Source organism: Musca autumnalis, unplaced genomic scaffold (assembly GCF_047663935.1).
Source record: "Musca autumnalis isolate F117 unplaced genomic scaffold, ASM4766393v1 scaffold_1, whole genome shotgun sequence".
Classification (NCBI taxonomy): domain Eukaryota; kingdom Metazoa; phylum Arthropoda; class Insecta; order Diptera; family Muscidae; genus Musca; species Musca autumnalis.
In genome coordinates, this window is record NW_027411644.1 from 230,646,465 (window position 1) to 230,661,089 (window position 14,625).

A 14,625-nucleotide genomic window follows, 5' to 3' on the forward strand; every position below is an offset into this window, starting at 1 on the left:
TCCAAAAGTCCCATGGCAATGATTTCAACAATTGCATGGGTCAATCTACATTGTCGAGCGTATTGAAGGAAGTTGTCCACTTGATAGAGGACAAATTGTGCCAAAATTGGATCGTTTCGAAGTTGACGGAGGAGGAAAAAAGACATAATAAAAACCATTTTTATTCAAAAACGAAATTCCCTGGTGTAGTTGGCTGTATAGATGGAACACATGTGCACATTGGATTTGCAATCAATATATCAATTAATATTTCAAACTGTTGTTTTCTGTTATTTTCACCATATGTTTGATACACACAATTAATTAATCATGCAACGAATCAATAATTGTTAACAAAATGTTTATTTTTCCTTCTATTTTACTTCTTTTTTCTTCGAAAATGTTCACTGCAACTGAAAATTGTTGGTTGCTGAAAAACAGCCGCTTCGTCAACTGAGATTCGCAACTTCAGTTGAGAGTTGCCATACGTGGATCAATTTTGACAACTGGCAACGCCACTCAACGATAATTGTTATCGATGATCGACCCAAAAGGTAATATACACATCGGTTTAATCCAGGAACCTTGGACCGTCAAGAACAAGGTTTCCGGACTAAACCACATTAATTACCAACTCGTTTACGCTAATACAGGAAACCGACCGAGGACCTGTATTATATGCCATAAAAACTTATGCTTTCTTTTCTCCCCAGAGTTGTCAACCTCGGACGTCACAGTGTTGAAGCAAGGGAATGGTAATATATACCTAGCATCAATTTACCTGCCGTTCGACTCGCCGACATTACCACCTTCGTCGCAGCTGCAGCAACTGGTGAGGAAAATCAAGCAAACAGGTAACGAAGTTCTAGTAGGTAGCGATGCTAACTCTCACCACATTTTTGAATACTAACGACCTGATAACCTTTAGCATAGGAAATACACCAACTTTTGTTAACAGAGTTAGGGAGGAAGTATTAGATGTAACAATATGTTCAGAAAATGTAATAAACGAGGTACATGCATGGAGGGCTTCTAAGGAACACTCCTTCTCTGGCCATAGGTATATTAGGTTTAAAACATCAAGGCCATCACCGAATTCGATAACTTTCCGAAATAAATCCAAAACTAATTGGACTAAATTCGGAAAACAAGTTAAAGATAGACTAGTGCTAGGTTTACATGTACGAAATTCACTCGATTTCAACTGTCAATTCCATTGCTCAAACGTGAAATGAAATCACATATGAAATCCTTGCGATTTCATTTGACGTTTAACCAATGGAATTGACAGTTGAAATCGAGTGGATTTCGTAAATGTAAACCAAGCATAAGGCAAGAAGTTGAGGTTTGCATAAGCAAAGAAGATATACAGGCATGTCACAGAAACGAATACCGATCGAAAGTGGAATTAATTCCGTATTTAGCTTCTTCAGAAAACGAAAAACGAAGAATTTTTTCGGAATGAAACCACTTTTGATTTTGCAAAAGGAATTGTATTTTTATTTTTTAATTTGCCACTTTAAAACACTTAGAAATAAAACACTTTAAAACACTTACAAAATCGATCGGAATCTGAAGAAGCTAAAACAAAAACGATCGAAATGAAATTACGGAATTGAAACCATTCCGATCGGAATCTGTGACATGTCTGATAGATAGAAATGTCAATAAACTAACTGAGGCTCTAGTAAGGTCCTTCGAAGAAAGTTGTCCACTTCGAGAGAGGAAATCTGCTTACGAAAAACCCTGGATGACAGGGGAAATTCGTAACAAAGGCAAAGAGGTCCGAAGACTTTACAAAAGGGCAAAACGTAAAAAAGCAGCTGTATTCTGGGACAACTACCAAACAAAACTAAAGGAATACAAAATGACAAGAAACGCCAAACGGAACTCCTGGAAGCTTTTTTATGAACAGGTAGATAGCGTAAATGACGTCTCTAAAATTAAAAAGTTCCTATCTAAAACTCACTCACAACCCGAGCTTATGGTTGATGAGACGGGGAAAAAGATGGAAACAACCGGGGAAACTCTTAGCTTTCTGATGAGAACGCACTTCCCGTCGAGTACAAAACATACTAGAGTTGCGTCGTTCATGAACGAACCGGCTCAAAGGAACGATTCCGTGAAAAGAACGAACGGATCCGTATTCAGCTCATTCTTTTATATCGTTCATTTAGATCCCCGATGGACGAGTCATTGCTGCTTACAAAATTAGCAGCATTGGTTTTGCAGTCAAACTCTAAACAAACGCTGCGTTAGCGCAAGCAGCACAAATTTCCACACAAAACAATCATTGCTCTCTGAATCATTGTTTGAAACAATGATTCAGAGAGCTACTCTCGCTCAGTAACTCACCTCATTCAGTAGCACATCTCGGTCATATCTTTCTATTGCATCATTCGTTAGTGTTGGGCAATCTCGTTCATTGAGCGGATCAATCTTTTTCATTCCGTTCACCAAAAAGATCCGGGTCGTTTACTTCGTTCGTTGGCTCTTTTTCGTTCAACAATACATTTGACTGTATTATTTTCTTTTGAAGTCGTTTGTTCTCTGTTGCATATGACTCCGTCGCTCTTTTCACCGAATCGTTCTTTTGAAAATGTTCGTTCACGAATGACACAACTGTTGTGTTACTTGCTTGTTTGTGTGCTAATGGGGGTGGTTTTGTTTCTGAACGTAGTGGTGGTGGTTTTGATATGAAAGAACCAGATGAACGAATGATGCAAAAGAAAGATATGACCGATATGTGCTACTGAATGAGGTGAGTTACTGAGCGAGAGTAGCTCTCTGAATCATTGTTTGTTTTGTGTGGAAATTTGTGCTGCTGACTCGTCCATCGGGGATCTAATGAACGAAATAAAAGAATGAACTGGATACGAATCCGTTCGTTCTTTTCACGGAATCGTTCCTTTGAGCCGGTTCGTTCATGAACGACACAACTCTATCATTCGTTCATCTGGTTCTTTCATATCAAAACCACCACCACTACGTTCAGAAACAAAATCACCCCCATTAGCACACAAACAAGCAAGTAACACAACAGTTGTGTCATTCGTGACCGAACATTATCAAAAGAACGATTCGGTGAAAAGAACGACGGAGTCATATGCAGCAGAGAACGAACGACTTCAAAAGAAAAGAATACATACATTCAAATGTATTGTTGAACGAAAAAGAGCCAACGAACGAAGTAAACGACCCGGATCTTTTTGGTGAACGGAATGAAAAATATCGATCCGCTCAATGAACGAGATTGCCCAACACTACAACATACACACATTGTCACCGATGGAGATAGCTTATGCATCAGAAAAAGCACCAAAAATCGACAACTTGATGATTAAAGAAGCAATAATGAGCTTCTCACTATACAAATCAGCGGGACCAGACCAGATTTTCCCAGTCTTACTTCAAAGGGAAGTGGACTACATTTCGTTCAATCTGGTCGAGATTTTCAATGCTTGCAAGAGGCAAGGGTAGTATTCATTCCCAAGCCCGGCAAGTCAAGTTATGCAATACCAAAATCTTATCGTCCGATAAGTTTAACTTCATTCTTGCTCAAAACAATGGAACTGACGGTCGACACCATGATAAAGAGTAACATCTCCAACGATATGCTCAAATACAAACAACATGCATACGTAAAAGATAGATCAGTGGAAGCCGCATTACATGAGGTAGTACACCATATAGTCCTAGGTCACACTATATGGTTTCATTGAAACAATTTCATGAAATCTAGGGTTCCTTGGTCGATGTCCATACTAGAGTAAAATCATGAAGTTGCTGTTGTGGGGAACACGATTAAGGAATCCGTAAAAGTTTCAATGAAACCACTCTAGTGTGACCTTCGACATAGAGATAACCTTCGAAATGAAGTTGTATACACTCGCAGTTTGCATCGACATCGTAGGAGCGTTCAACAACGTCAGCATTTGTTGCTCTTCCAGAAGAGTATTCTGTTATTCTCTAGGGCGATCATTTGAAAAATCTAAGACCGACAGCAGAAGGGCGCCCTTTGAATAGCCCTACTGTATATGACTATTTCAGTTTATGCTTTCTTTTCGCCTTCCATATTTAAGTTCATAAAAAATAGTGTTTTTAACAGAAAAATAAAACTAAAAAAGAGAGAGAGAGAAAGAAAGTGTTCTTTAGTTTGAAAATAATTTATTTAAGGGTTTCTTTTTTAATGACTAAAGTATTTAAGTATGTATGTATTTATGTATGCACATCAGCATTTGGATTTGTGTATTTTGTTGTTTTTGTTCTTGTTAAATGTTTTTTTTATCATTCATTGTGTATACTAATTTATAATAAGTGTCAGTACATTTGTTTTTTCGTTAAACTAAAAACAATATTTATATTAATAATTTGTTTGTTGTTGTTGTTGGGTTTTTTTTATATTCTTTATGAATAACATCATTGTTTTGCATTATTTTCTTCTTAATCCGTTTTGTTTTCTTTATAAATTATATCATTAATAAAGAGTTTATTAAAACTATATAAATAAAAAATGTCTACTAAAATTATGAAAAAAAAATTATATTAATTTTAAATATATAAATTAAATATATATTTTTTTTAAATATAAATAATGGCAAATATTGCTTTCGTAATTCGTAAATGTTATAAAATGTATAATGTATAAGTAAATATATTGTTTATACAGTGAGAGTTCATAGACATAAAAATAGACATAATTTTTGGGAATTAAAACATGGCAAAATTACAAATGAATTTTAAATATCTCCGATGAGACAAGTAGACTTCTGGAATTAGATATTTGTTCCATCAAAATTTTTAAAAAACTATTTGACATAATTCTTACCGGTAGTGCGATCCTCTAACTCATTTTTTGAGTTATTGACAAAAATCGATAACATTAAAACGCCAAATTATGAATGAAAAGTTAAAATAAAAGTTGACAACTCTATTGCTATGGGTACTTTTTATTGGTCGCCAACTTACCGAATAATATTGTTAACTACTGAAATTAAAAGATTTTCTAAAATGTTTTCATTTGAAATTTTTTTCATCCTCTTGAAGGGAAATATGCTGGAATATGTATTATAAAAACTCACTGTATATTGGGATTGGTTCATTGTTTGTAATGTGTAGGTGTATTTTGTTTTTGGGAGGGCAGGGCAGGGACGTTGTTGCTAATTTCATGTAAGTCCATGTTATACTCTATATGAATATTTTTGTTTTTTTTTTCATGTAACTAATTTATCTTCTTGAATACTACAATATCGGATTACAGTGTTCTCGTTAATAAACATTTTTTTCTGATGTCGAATAAATTTCGTATATTTTTTCTCTTATTTTTTTTCATTTTCATTATTTATTTTATGTCTTTGTTTATCTGTGTGTCTAAATTTTCGCCTACATGCATTTTATTTATTCATTTATTTTTTTTATTAAGGTAAAGAGGGGTTGTTTTAATTTAGTTTTCCTGCTACAATTTCTTGTTTTTGTTGTTTCTGTGATTACAAAATACAAATAAAACAATTTTAAATTATTACTACTACTATAACTTATTTGTTTAAACTATCACAAAATCAAATACTTAAAAAAGAGAAACATAAACAAATAAAATTATTAACAAAAAATGTATTTTTTTTATTAATTTTCTTTTTAATGTTGTTGTTTTTATATGTTTGTATAATTTACATTTGACTTTCTTTACGCCATTGGAAAGTTCCCGATTTTACGCCAATACTTGAGGATCCTTGACTATTGCTCGATAGTATGTTATTGGTACGTCTAATTAGCTGGGCTGCCGAATCGAAACGACTGCGTATGAGACGCATTGCAGGATTTGTGGTAATGCCACTGCGTTTGCTTTTACTGAAATAAATGGAAAAATATGAAAACAAATATTATTTTTTTTGGATTTAAAAATTATTATTAATGTAGAATTGGCATAGAAAGTGAAATTTTATACTCTCTGCCTTTAGGTTAACGAGGATATTGTATACGCATTTAATGCGATCAAAAATGTACCATATAAAAGTAATGTTTTTAGACCCCAAGTGTGTTTGGACGAAAATCGTTTCAGACAATTTGGAGTCGATATAGGTCTGTCCGTCTGCCTGCCTGGTGCGCACAATAACTCTCGAAAGGATTAACCCATGGTATATGTAAAGAGGTAGATTTAAATGAAAACAATCTATATAACCCTTGTTTTTCCTGAATTCCTAAAACGTCAAAATTAGTAAACACAAAAGCAACAAGTGGGTTTGTTTACAATACCATTTTTGAGCATTTTATAAAAACGCGAAAATGAATGAAGTGTCAAGGTTTTTCCACATAATCGAGTTTTGGATATGATAAAATGTTTCTTTCAATACAAAGCTGATATTTCTGAATTTCATCCATACAAATGTTCTAAAATCAATTTTAAAAATCATTGAATCGATTGTTTTTAAAATTGTTTGTCATCCCAGATAGCATTTAGAAGACTGTTTTTTTTTTTTTCAAAAATCACATTGGGGAGTCTTTTTAGAGTCCTTTTGGTGATCAAAAATTGATTAAGTCGCTTGTGTGATCAGAAAGGGACTCGAAAGTGACTCCCTGTAATGATTAAAAAGAGTTCAATATAAAATACAACAACAAATGTGTAGCAATCACAAATAAATCATTGAGGTGTTTAAAATGTGACAATTTTTTGTTATTTATTGTCACATTTTGATCATCTGGAAGATAGAAAAATGCTTAATCAAAAAAGGGTCATACAGGTGTTTGAAAAGTAATTATAATTATGTATATGCTGATCATATTTTGAACAGTTAGGTGGTTAAAAACTGATTGTTTTGTTTTATTTTTGTTTGGTTGTAAATAATTCTCATATACACTTTCTACAAAACTTTGATATAAATGTAACGTATAATATTAAGAGTATAGACAAACACAACACATGTTCAGGTTTTGCCAAGTGAAATGAAGAAGCAGTATTCTCACCGCGCAACATAAAGAATGATTAAAAGACATAACAAAGCAGAAAAAGACAACAAAACAAAGGAAAGAAACAAAAAAGAATAAAGAGAAATTTCTTTTAATTTATTTTGTCTAATAAATGACTCCCTAAAGACTCATAAACGATTATAAACATGACCCAAAAAAGACTCGAAAAAGAGTCCCAAAGTAATCAACAAATCACCAATAAATGATTGAAATACGACTCGAAAAAGACTTTATATACTATCAGAAAATGGGCAAAAATGACTCGAAACTAATGCAGAGGAAGACTCATTTGTGATTTGCTTAGACGAGTCGCCTGAGGTTATGTTTTTCTACCGACAAAGTAGTCATTTATGATCAGAAAATGAGCTCATATTCCAGCTTTTTAATCGTACTTTTTCAGTAATAATTATTCAGTAACCTATTTTCATAGAGTAAGAGAGATTTTACTCTTTGATACGAAAATAGAGAAAAAAGTAAAAATACAGCATTTAGTAAACTTTTACAAGATAACAGTTGATAGCCAAAACAAAAACATGGGCGCCAATGCATGAACGAAACAAGTAAAAAAGTATCAGTCGGCTTTGCCGACAGAGATATACCCTCAACCTGTGTATATTGAAACAATTTTTCCCAAAATACGTATGTATTTAGGGGATTTTAAAATGTTTGGGCATTTGAACCGACAAAAATGTTGATTAGGATTAAAGATCAAAAGTTCTGCGGAGGAGATACTAAAAGGAATGGATCGACATTGACAACATATGGTGCCATAGGCAGTTTTTACACTCTTCGGGCTGTTTACTCAAGAAGTATGGACTTGCCCCTAAAAAAAATACCATCGTAATTGAGGATGCGAGTGCAAGTTGCTTCAACAAAAATCAAAGTGATTCGATATTAGGTCTTAAAGTGAACTTATCCGAAATGATGTGTGGGAGGTACCGGAAGGGGTGGACAAATATAGTCCATATTTGAACGTGATCTATATCTTGTAGATATATTAGGATGTGTAAAGTATAGACCAATTCGGCCACTCCCTTCAAGAGTTACCGTACGAAAAATTTTTCCGAAAATTTTTGAACTTTTGTGGGGGAGGTACCTGAAGGAGTGGACCGATATGGCTTATCTTCAAACTTAAACTATGTTTTGACAAAATATTACTAAGGCTATATTTTGGACCGAATCGGCAGATCCGTTCGAGAGTTATCTTGCGCTCCAACCACCTCACACGGTGTCATAGGGGTTTTTGCAAATTTCTCAGGAAGTATGGACTTGCCCCTAATGAAACTTGCACCGTCGTATGGAGGGCAGTAAATACAAGTTGCTGAAACAAAAATCAAAGCGATTCGAGAGATGGCCCTAAACTGAACTTTTCCGAAATTTTGTGTGGGAGCTACCCGAAGGAGTGGACCTATTGAGACCAGAGTGGAACCTCATCTATGTCTGGTAGAAGGTTCACGATGTGTAAAGTATGGAGCAGATCGGTTACTAACTTTAGGAGTTATCGTTCGCACAATTTTTCCGAACATTTTTGAACTTATGTGGGGGAGGTACCGGAAGGAGTGGACCGATATAACCCATCTTCGAACTTAAACTAAGTTTGGACAAAATATTACGAAAGCCAAAATTTCAACCGAACCGGTTCATCCGTTCGAGAGTTATCGTGCGCTCCAGCCAGCAGGACAGACAGACGGACAGACAGACGGACGGACATGGCTAGATCGACTCCAAATTGTCTGAAACACATTTCGTCCAAACATACTTGGGGTCTAAAACCATTATTTCAATGAGGCACATTTTCATCGTATCAAAGTGTATATACCCTCCTTAGCCTAAAGGCTGAGGGTATAAAAATAAATCCAAAGCAATGAAAAAGTTCTTCAATTTTATAGCCCATTTAAATATGACTTCATTAGCCGGATTTAGCACATTATCAGGTTTTATTTGCTAAATCCAGAAAAAATCTACCAGATTTCCCATACAAAAATAAATCCTCGTATTGAGTGGATTTGTATTAAATCTGGCATAAATCCTCGTATACAACTCTGTTTTTTGCAACATGTTGCTAGAAAATACAAAAAGTTGCAAGCTGGCACAAGAAACAAGGTAGATGCATCGGTGAATTGCTACACTAAAAATAATTTAAAATGTAAAAAATGTAAAAATTAAAAAAAAAAACAATAAATTTACATTAGTTTTATTCATTAATAAATCTGACCAAAAAAGCCCATTAAAAATAAAGTAAAAATGTGTAAACAAGGCCGAAAAATTAAATTTGTTTTGATGTACAAAGTTGATTTTAATCAACCAAGACAAATATTTACGATGTCTAAACGATAAAATAAGTCGTTTATTTATTTTAGATGGCGAAACTGCGATAGAATAATTTTTTATTTGCTCGTTAGTTAGCATTAGTAGCATAATGTGCTAACATTTTCAGTATTAAAAAATAAATTTGTAATTGTTTTTTTATGTTTTTTGGACGAATTCAATTTACAAAAAATTCTTTTGACGTTTCAAATTCGATCAGATGGGCTGATGCATCTACATTGGTAATTGTGCTATGAACAAAAATCAGCTGACTGCCAATTAAATCCTCCAAAATGTATATCTAAATGCAATGAGATTTGTACTGGATTTATTAAATCCAGTCTGGGATTTATGGCTAGTCTAAATGAGCTATTAAGCAAAATAAATAAAAAAATAATTAATATATTCATAAAATAGTATTTTTTCCACAAAAATAAGATAAACATTGAGCAGCTGACCATTCGCAGATAATTAAAAAACAGCTAATCGAACTTGCTAAATGTTGCTGGGAAAAATTCTTTCAGCAACTTTTTGCAATTTCTCAGCAAACATCTGTCAAAATTGTTCTCTATCTTCGCTCTCTTTTACTGAACTTTAATGTAAAAAGACAGCATTTAGTAACATTTAATAATAATTTTTACAAATTATCACGTAAAAAGGCACACCTATTGTGTATATTGTTTTGACGTTTTAGGAACAGACGAAAGAAAAAATTTAAATTGACAGAAAGCTTTAGCTAACCTTTCTTATTAAAGCAAGGATTAACCGATTTGGTTAAATTGAGCCAGAAGGCCATATTTTTGCACCTGAGTGTCTTTGCCATAGGCAGGTCAAATTCGAAGATAAGCTATATCGACGACCTACTGATATTCGATATTTTCAGGAATTTAGCTACAATTTTTAATCAAAGTAGCCGTTATTTGACATTTGAGGTCACAAAACTTAAAAATTGTCACCGTCGTTTCATGTTTTGGTATAGCCTCCGGTACCTCCCAATTTAAGCCACATTTTTGGACCGAACTACTTGTAATTTGGCCCCCAAATAATGGTCCCGATTTTAGGTATTTTGAGGATTTTAGCTACAGTTTTTGATGTTCCCAGTGGTCACAAAATTTGTCCAGCAAAAATTGTAAACATAGGTCCACGTTTTGGTGTAGCCTCCATATAACGGTACCTTCCGACTTTAGATATTTTATTTACATTTTTTATCGAACTAGCGGTCTTTTACAACTGAGGTTTTCAGTGGTCACAAAACTTCACCAAAAATTGTCAACATAGGTACATGTTTTGGCATAGCCCTCATATAACGGTACCTCCAGATTTTAGGTATTTTGAGGTATACCTCTAATTCGATATTTGAAGTTCCTAGTGTTCACAAAATTCTCCACCAAAAATTGTCAACATAGGTCCATGTTTTGGTATAACCCATAACGGTATCGCCCGATTATTTTAGTTATTTTGACGATTTTAGCTACATTTTTTACCAAACTAGCTGTAATTTGGCGGGTCTGCCTGATCGAACTTAACGCTTTTTATACCCTCCACCATATGATGGGTGTAAAATGTTTACATAGGTCCACGTTTTTATATAGTCCCCATAGGACGATACCTCCCGATTTTCGGTATTTTGAAGGTTTTAGCCTCATTATCAGACCGAAATGGCTGAAATTTGGTATTTGGTCTTCATTTGGGGTATTAAATGTTCCATATGAAATTTGTTGGTATAGGTCCACGTAGCTATATAGCCCCCATAGAACTTACCTCCCGATTTTCGGTGTTTTGAAGGTTGTGACCTCAATATTCCTCAGAAATGGCTGATATTTGGTATTTAGTCTTCGTTGGGAGTATAAAACTTTCTCCCAGAAACTTGTCGGTACAGGTCCACGCCTTAGTATAGCCCCCATAGAACGGTACCTCCTGATTTTCGACATTTTGATGCTTCTTACCTCAATATCCCACCAAAGTGACTGAAATTTGGTAGTTAGTTTTCGTTAAGGGTATATAATTTTCCACTTAAAATTTTTGGTACAGGTCTGCGTCTTCATATAGCCCCCATAGAACGGTACCTCCTGATTGACGGTATTTTGAAGCTTGTTACCTAAATATCCCACCGAAGTGACTGAAATTTGGTAGTTAGTCTTCGTTAAGGGTATATAACTTTCCACCTGAAATTTTTCGGTATAGGTCCACGCCCTCATATAGCCCCCAATATACCTCCCAATTTTCGGAATTTTTATACCCTCAGCATTTATGCTATGCTGGTATATACACTTTCATACGGGCAAAATGTGCCTCATCGAAATAATGGTTTTAGACCCCAATTACGTTTGGACGACATGTGTTTCAGACAATTTGGAGTCGATTTAGCCATGTCCGTAAGTATGTCTGGCTGGAGCGCACGATAACTCTCAAACGGATCAACCGATTCGGTCCAAAATTTGGATTTCGTAATATTGTGTCCAAACTTAGTTTAAGTTCGAAGATGGGTTATATCGGTCCACTGCTTCCGGTACCTCCCCCACAAAAGTTCGAAAATGTTCGGAAAATTTGTGCTCACGATAACTCTTGAAAGGAGTAACTGATTTGGTCCAAAGTTTGCACATAGTGAAATTTCTACCAAACTTAGATGAGGTTGCAATATGGATTCAATCGGTCCTCGCCTTCGGGTACCTCCCACACAAAATTTCGGAAAAGTTCAGTTTAGGACCTGCTCTCGAATCGTTTTGATTTTTGTTGTAGCATCTTTTATTCACGGCCCCGCATACGGCGGTAAAAATTTCATCAGGGGCAAAACCCTACTTCCTGAGAAAATAGCCTGAAAGGTTAAAAAAACGCCTATGACACCGTGTGTAGTGGTTGGAGCACAAGATAAATCTCGAACGGATCTGCCGATTCGATCCAAAATTTGACCTTCATAATATCTTGTCCAAACTTAGTTTAAGTTCGAAGATAAGCCATATCGGTTCACTCCTTCAGGTAACTTCCCCACAAAAGTTCAAAAATCTTTGGAAAATTTGTGCGCACGATAACTCTTAAAGGGACGGATCGATTTGGTCCATACTTTACGCATCCTAATATATCTACCAGATATAGATCAGGTTTGAATATGGACTATAATTGTCAATTCCTTCGGGTTCCTCCCACACAAAATTTCGGATAAGTACACTTTAAGACCTGCTCTTGACTAACTTTGATTTCTGTTGAAGCAACTGTTGCTGTCTCAATTACAACGGTAAAGTTTTTTTTCAGTGGCAAGTCCATACTTCTTGGAAATACAGCCCGAAAGTTGTAAAAACCCCTATGGTACCATATGTAGTAGCTGGAGAGCACAATAACTCTCGAACTGATAGTCCGATTTGGTCCAAAATTTGGCCTTCGTCATATTTCGTCCAAATTAATTTAACTTCTAAAATGGCCCATATCGGTCCTCTCCTTAGGATACCTCCCCCCACAAAAGTTCAACATTTGTGTCCAAGTGCAGTTTAGGGTCTGTTCGGAGATCCTTTGGAAATTTATATCGATGATGTACAGCCATATTATGTTTTCCGTGGACAAGTCCATGCTTCCTGGCATACTGGTCCAACAGGTGTACGAAAACCCACTGAAATGACTAGTGGGCGCGATATCTATCGAAAAGATATGACTCTCAAAATAAGATCCACTTCCGTAATGCACTATGTTGGTCAATTCCCCCCTCCGCAAAACTTTTGAACTTTAATCCTAATCCACATTTTTGCCGGCAAGTTCAAATGTCCAAAAAGCAATGAACGTAAACAAACAAAATGATTCCCGTACCAATCACACAAAGCCACAAACTTTTCAGCTTTAATTCTCACAACCAAAACAAAACCACAAACTTTTTAATGTAAAAAGGTGAAAACAGTACGATTGCTGAAATGTACTTCGGCTATGCTTTGCCGAGTTGTTTCATTCACAACCCAAACAAAAAGAATTTTTGGCAAACGTTTGCTTTGCGTTATGGTCAATGACACACTCAGGCACACACACATGTGATTGCTTAACAACCCTATAAGTTAGCATCAGCATACCACAGTTAATTTTATGAACCCCCAAACGTTTTTGATTTATTCACATGTGTTTAGTACTATTTTGTTTTCTATCTGCTCTTGTGGAGTTGAGTACTTTTCGCGTTTCGTTTTGTTCGTACTCACGAATGTAAACAAAACGAAACGAAACAGCGAGCTCCGCCAAAGTGGGTTATGTTTCGTTTTGTATTGTTCCTATGGAAAATACGAAACGAAACGATTGGAAATGTTATTTAAAGTATTTTTACGTACTCTGCCAAAAAGTGCCACAAAATTCTGAAAAGACCCAAAATACATTCGATCTGTCCGTAGATGAAATTTCCAATTCACATAGGCTGAGGGTATATCTCTGTCGGCAAAGCCGACTGATACTTTTTACTTGCTGCAATTCACTTCAATATAGTTCGTGGTGGAGGGTATAAAAAGTTCGGCCCGCCCGAACATTTTACGTTTTTATAGATCAACAATTGAGCGCTCCTGTCATATTTGTTTCTAAAGCTCTTCTTTGACTTATGGTGTGAACAGAATGAAATACGCCGCTTTTTTTCACGCTCAGTTTCATGTAAAAGACTAAAGGCCAAGTACTACCTTATTCAAATGCTGCCTAATTCATTTGAATTAGGTAGTACTTGGACTTTAGTCTTTTACATGAAACTGAGCGTGAAAAAGCGGCGTATTTCATTGTGTTTCTACCTTTAGCATCTTCATAACTTACCTCGATGAACTGGCCTGATTCTCCTTCAAATTGCCCAATATAATGCGCATATGTGTGTCACGAGCAAAATGATTATCTGGTAGTACAGATTTACCACCGGAACTGCTACTACTGGGACCATTACCGCAACCGCCATTTAATGCTGATGCTCCACCGGTACAATCATCAATATTATTAATTGAAGGTAATTGTCCCGGTGAGCTAAGTTCACTGCTTGGCGAGTGAGGTGGTGTTGCATACAACGGTGACATACATTCCATGTCATATAGATCAGCCTCATTACTGGCCATGTTAGTTGCTGTGTCAAAAAGAAAGATAATAAAAATGAGAAATGGGTTAGTAAAAGTTAAGAAATAAGCTCGAATTCAAGTTCGAGGTGAACATGTCAACCAAAGTAAAGCCAGCAAAAGGAATATTTAATATTGAGTGAATGAAATATGCACCTTCAATCTTAGGTGTGTACGATAACTTTTCCAGCAATAAGTCTGTCTGGTTACCCCAAAATTTGTACCAATTGTTGCTGGAAGTCGTCTGTTAACGCAAAAAGTCAGGAAAAGAGAGCAATTCGAGAGAGACATTTTGACAGTTCTTTCACTGAAAGTTTGCAAATTCTCG

At 35.4% G+C, this 14,625-nt stretch overlaps 1 protein-coding gene across 17 annotated transcripts in view; it reads right to left on the reverse strand.

Moving 5' to 3' along the window:
• Window positions 1–5,117: 5,117 nt before the first annotated feature.
• Window positions 5,118–14,625, reverse strand: part of LOC141389196 (uncharacterized) — a 268,423-nt gene continuing 258,915 nt past the window's right edge. For all 17 annotated transcript variants that reach the window (XM_073960350.1, XM_073960342.1, XM_073960343.1 and 14 more), the window contains 2 exons: window positions 14,011–14,308; window positions 5,118–5,826 (listed from right to left, as the gene is read on the reverse strand). In XM_073960350.1, the coding sequence (XP_073816451.1) occupies window positions 5,646–5,826; window positions 14,011–14,308 (479 nt within the window). In that variant the 3' untranslated portion in view covers window positions 5,118–5,645. The remainder of the gene's footprint in view (window positions 5,827–14,010; window positions 14,309–14,625) is intronic.